At 33.8% G+C, this 4582-nt stretch overlaps 1 protein-coding gene across 1 annotated transcript; it reads right to left on the reverse strand.

Annotated features, from left to right (window-relative positions):
• Positions 1-1498: 1498 nt before the first annotated feature.
• LOC124788527 lies at positions 1499-2182 on the reverse strand. The gene is made up of 2 exons (XM_047255798.1): positions 2158-2182; positions 1499-2034 (listed from the first exon to the last, which is right to left on the reverse strand). The coding sequence occupies exons 1-2, from the start codon at positions 2180-2182 to the stop codon at positions 1499-1501; spliced, it is 561 nt and encodes a 186-aa protein (XP_047111754.1).
• Positions 2183-4582: the final 2400 nt, after the last annotated feature.

The raw sequence follows: 4582 nt of genomic DNA on the forward strand, positions 1-4582 counted from the left end.
ATTTTAATTGTTGCAAATGTACTTCACTCTTAAGTATTCCACCTAAAGAACCTGTCTGAACATAAAATTCCTTCTTTGAAGCTGCAACAAATAGTAAAATTCGGATAGTACTGTAATATTCAACAGGACTATCTTTGTAGTCATTCCTGCTGCCTCCTGCAGCCCACTGAGCTTTGAAGTCACTTCTATCATTATCTTTCACTTTTTATCTTAGAAACCAGTGATTATACAATGTTATGTCGTCCTTAGGGAGCTCAACTGACACCTTAGAAATGTATTTTTTTAGGACTCAGTTTGCTCACTAATAGATTGCAAGCATGTGTCCTTATTGTTGGACCAGAAGACTTCCACAAAGCAGTTTGGATGTAAATATTATCAGCACCAGGTTCTGTTAGCATCAAGGATTTATCACTTTCTATCCACATTGTATTTTTTAGTGTTTTCGTTCTTTTATTTATCATTAGACAATTGAAAAACATACTGCCCATTGCATTTGCCACCCTCTATTTCCAATACTGTGTTCAGCTGATACAGATCTTGAAATTATTGCCAGAAAATGTCAAATTTAACAAGATCATAAAAAGAACTACAAACTCCTTCAAGTGTGATTTGACTGAATACTACACATCCTCTGGCCCGTTAGAAGGAATCTTATTTCTAGATACATCTTTTTCTTTGACATACAAGTTATCATTATCATCGAACTTAAGGGAATAGTTTGCTTATATGAATATTACTACCTGTGCCAAAAATACTGAGGTAGTAGTAGTAGCAGTAGCAGTTTATTCATCCAATGACAATTTACACTGTATGAATTTCGTCAGAAAATACATAGCATATAGAAATAAATACACACACACACACACACACACACATACATATGTATATAAGGATGTACAGTATCCTACAAATACAAGGGTGCACAGAATTCTACACAATCTTACATTGAAACCTGTACACACAACTTTTTTTAATTACATAGAAGATATTCTTCATGGGTTACTTAAATAAAAACATTTTAGTAATAATACTACTGTTCAAAATAGTAATTCAGATCATAACAAACATTTGACCAAAAATGTTATTGATGCTGATTATGGCATAGAGTATAAACATAGTACATGAATATAATTACTTGCTACTAGATTGTTAAAGGCATTTGTTTACACTGCAGTAGCAGTTGGTCATTAACAACTTGAATTTTGCTTCCTTAAATGTAGAGTTTTTCATTTCTTTTATTTACACTGGATGTTTGTTATTCTATATTGTATCTTGAATGTTTGTTTGTTTCCATTTAATAGCCCTGTTTACTCTTTTTATGTGGATACCATTGCACGTTTTTGTATTATATGAATGCAGATCTGATTTGGTTTTGAAATTTTCAGTGCACCTTTTTATGTAAGTTACACTTTTTGTATGTAGAGGTATAGTAAAGCTGTTCAAATAGCTGTGTGGAGGGTGTTAGCCTTGAACTGTCGGTAATTATTCTAATAGCTCGTTAATGTAGGGTGAAGATGGTTTCTAAATTTGTCATATTATTACCCCAGAAACTGAGACCATAGGTAATAGCTGTGTGAATGTACACAAAGTAGACGGTTCTGCTACACTGTTTACTAGACACATTACTAATTACACATACTGCAAAACAAGCAGAACTTAACTTACTAGCGAGATAGTGGTTATAGGTTTTCAAATACAAATTTTCATCTATTTGACACCTTAAAATTATGTGACCGATATTCTCTTCTCTATTTTGTATTCTCCAGGTCATTTGTGACTTAGTTTTACTGGAATGGATATAATTAGTTTTTAAAATATTTAAAGTTAACTTGTTCATTTCAAACCAATGTTTTAAATATTCCAAAACTGTAGTTGTTGATGTTGGTAATACATGGTTTACATCAGTTACAACAATATTTGCATCATCAACAAACAGGAACGTATGAGTACCATTGACTGGAATTTTGATATCATTTGCATAAATTTGAAATAAGAGGGGTTCTAGAACACTTTCGTGTGGTACACCCGAAGGTACTGTCCGAAAATCAGATCAGTAGGTAATACTTAGGTCATTAATGTTGCCTGAGGTAATTTCTACTACCTGTCTTCTATTGTGGAGCTATAACTGGAAATATTTTTTCGCAATTCCTCATATACCAATAGCTTCTACTTTTTCTAGCATGATATCATGTTGGACAGCATCAAATACTTTCGAAGTCCAGATTTATTCCTATTGTACTCTATGTCTTTCTAGCCTCATTACGATATTTTCAATGAAATGGAAAATAGATGATTCTGTTCTCAATCCTTGGCAAAAAACATGCTGGTTTACAGACAAGAGATAGAATATTTCAAGGAAATTTGTAATTCTGTTTCATGACTATCTCTATTAACTTTGAAGTTACAGCTAACAAAGCTGTTGGTCTACAATTTCTCTCTTCATATGTATTCCTTTTTTTATACAGTGGTTTTATTTTTGAAATTTTTAATCTTTGAGGAAACACTCCTTCCGATAATGATATATTTATGTTGTGTGAGAGTGTTTCTGATTTGACACTAGCACATTTTATTATGACTGAATCAGATACTTCATCAGTCTCTGAAGACATTTTATTCCTCATTGTTTTTATAATTCATAGAACTCCTGGTTTATTTGTGGGGCATAGCAATATTGTACAGACACTTTGTTCTTGAAGAATAGAGGTTCCACTATTCCTAAGACAATTTTTATTCAGGTTGTCTGGAGTATTTAGAAGTATTCATTTATGTAATTTAAAGGGTAAGATTTCTGAGTAACATATCATGATCATCTTTTAAAACAATGTCCTCTTGATTTTTAACACTTTTGTTCATTTCTTTTTTTAAGTGCATTCCATTTTGCTTTTAATGTGTTTGCTGACCCTATAATTGCTTTGTACTTGCGCATTGTTTTAGCTTTTTTAATCATCTTTCTATGAATGTTTTTATATGACTTAAAATAGTCTGCAAAGTGTTTTTCATTGTTGTAGTTTTTTATTTCATTTACATGTTTTAGGGTTTGACTAGATATTCTGATAGCAGGTGATATCCACTGACTGTTGTTCCTTGGCATGACACTGACTTTTGAAAGCTTTTTGTAAAACATGTCTCAAATAGGGTCATGAAAGTACTAGAAAAAGGACTGTTCATTTGAGAAAATACATATTCCCAGGATTCTTTTGCTAATATCTGAATAAAAGTATTTTCTTTTTCTGTGCAGAAGTGTGTTTTACATTCTCACTTACGTTTTATTACCTTGGGTATAGAAGACTTTATACATGTGATGAGTATTTTGTGATCTGAGAGACCTAAGTTTCCATTTTGTGCCTTAGTGACAACATTTTTCCTGTTTGTGAAGATATTACCTAATCTGGAAATCAAATCTATATTAATCTACTGGGGTTCATAAAGAGTGGTTTCATGTGGAAGCTGTTTAGGATATTCTGAAACTGTCTTTTTTCTTCACTTTCAGTCAATCTGTTAATGTTCAACTTCCTACAGGTGACCAATGTTGTCTTGCAATCTTCTATTTTAATGTTCAGTTTCTTCAAAAAATTCTTTAAAAAAGGAAGGGAAATGTAAATTAACACTAGCCTGTGTTGTAATAACAATAAGATAATTTATGGAATACACAAAGATGGTGGAGAACAAATGCAGCATTATGAAATCTAATAGAGCAAATTACGCTTCCTGGGTCATAGCAAATTGATTTCTTTATCGTATTATTTGCATGGAGCCACCAGTGATAACTTCTGCAAATGTAATAGCAACTGTTTACAAGTTTTATACAAAAAGAGAGCAGATACACTTATACATGCATCAGTGATTACATGTCCATGATGAAGGCATCACTGCACTTAACGTGGCCACATTGGGTGAAATATCGTAATTACTGCATACATTCAGATTTTACATAGCAAAATATACATACATATATGTGTATATATATATATATATATATATATATATATATATATATATATATATATACAGGGCTATTACAAATGATTGAAGCGATTTCATAAATTCACTGTAGCTCCATTCATTGACATATGGTCACGACACACTACAGATACGTAGAAAAACTCATAAAGTTTTGATCGGCTGAAGCCGCACTTCAGGTTTCTGCCGCCAGAGCGCAGTGAGACAAAATGGCGACAGGAGCCGAGAAAGCGTATGTCGTGCTTGAACTGCACTCACATCAGTCAGTCATAACAGTGCAACGACACTTCAGGACGAAGTTCAGCAATGATCCACCAACTGCTAACTCCATTCGGCGATGGTATGCGCAGTTTAAAGCTTCTGGATGCCCCTGTAAGGGGAAATCAATGGGTCGGCCTGCAGTGAGCGAAGAAACGGTTGAATGCGTGCGGGCAAGTTTCACGCATAGTGATGTGAAAGATTCAGTGTTTAAACCACCTCTATGAAGAAACGTGCCAGAACTGCGAGCTCGCATCAGCAATGCTTTCGAACTCATTGATGGGGACATGCTGCGCCGAGTGTGGAGGAACTTGATTATCGGCTTGATGTCTGCCGAATCACTAAAGGGGCACATATCGAACAT

The sequence above is a fragment of the Schistocerca piceifrons genome, chromosome 3 (genome assembly GCF_021461385.2).
Source record: "Schistocerca piceifrons isolate TAMUIC-IGC-003096 chromosome 3, iqSchPice1.1, whole genome shotgun sequence".
NCBI lineage: Eukaryota > Metazoa > Arthropoda > Insecta > Orthoptera > Acrididae > Schistocerca > Schistocerca piceifrons.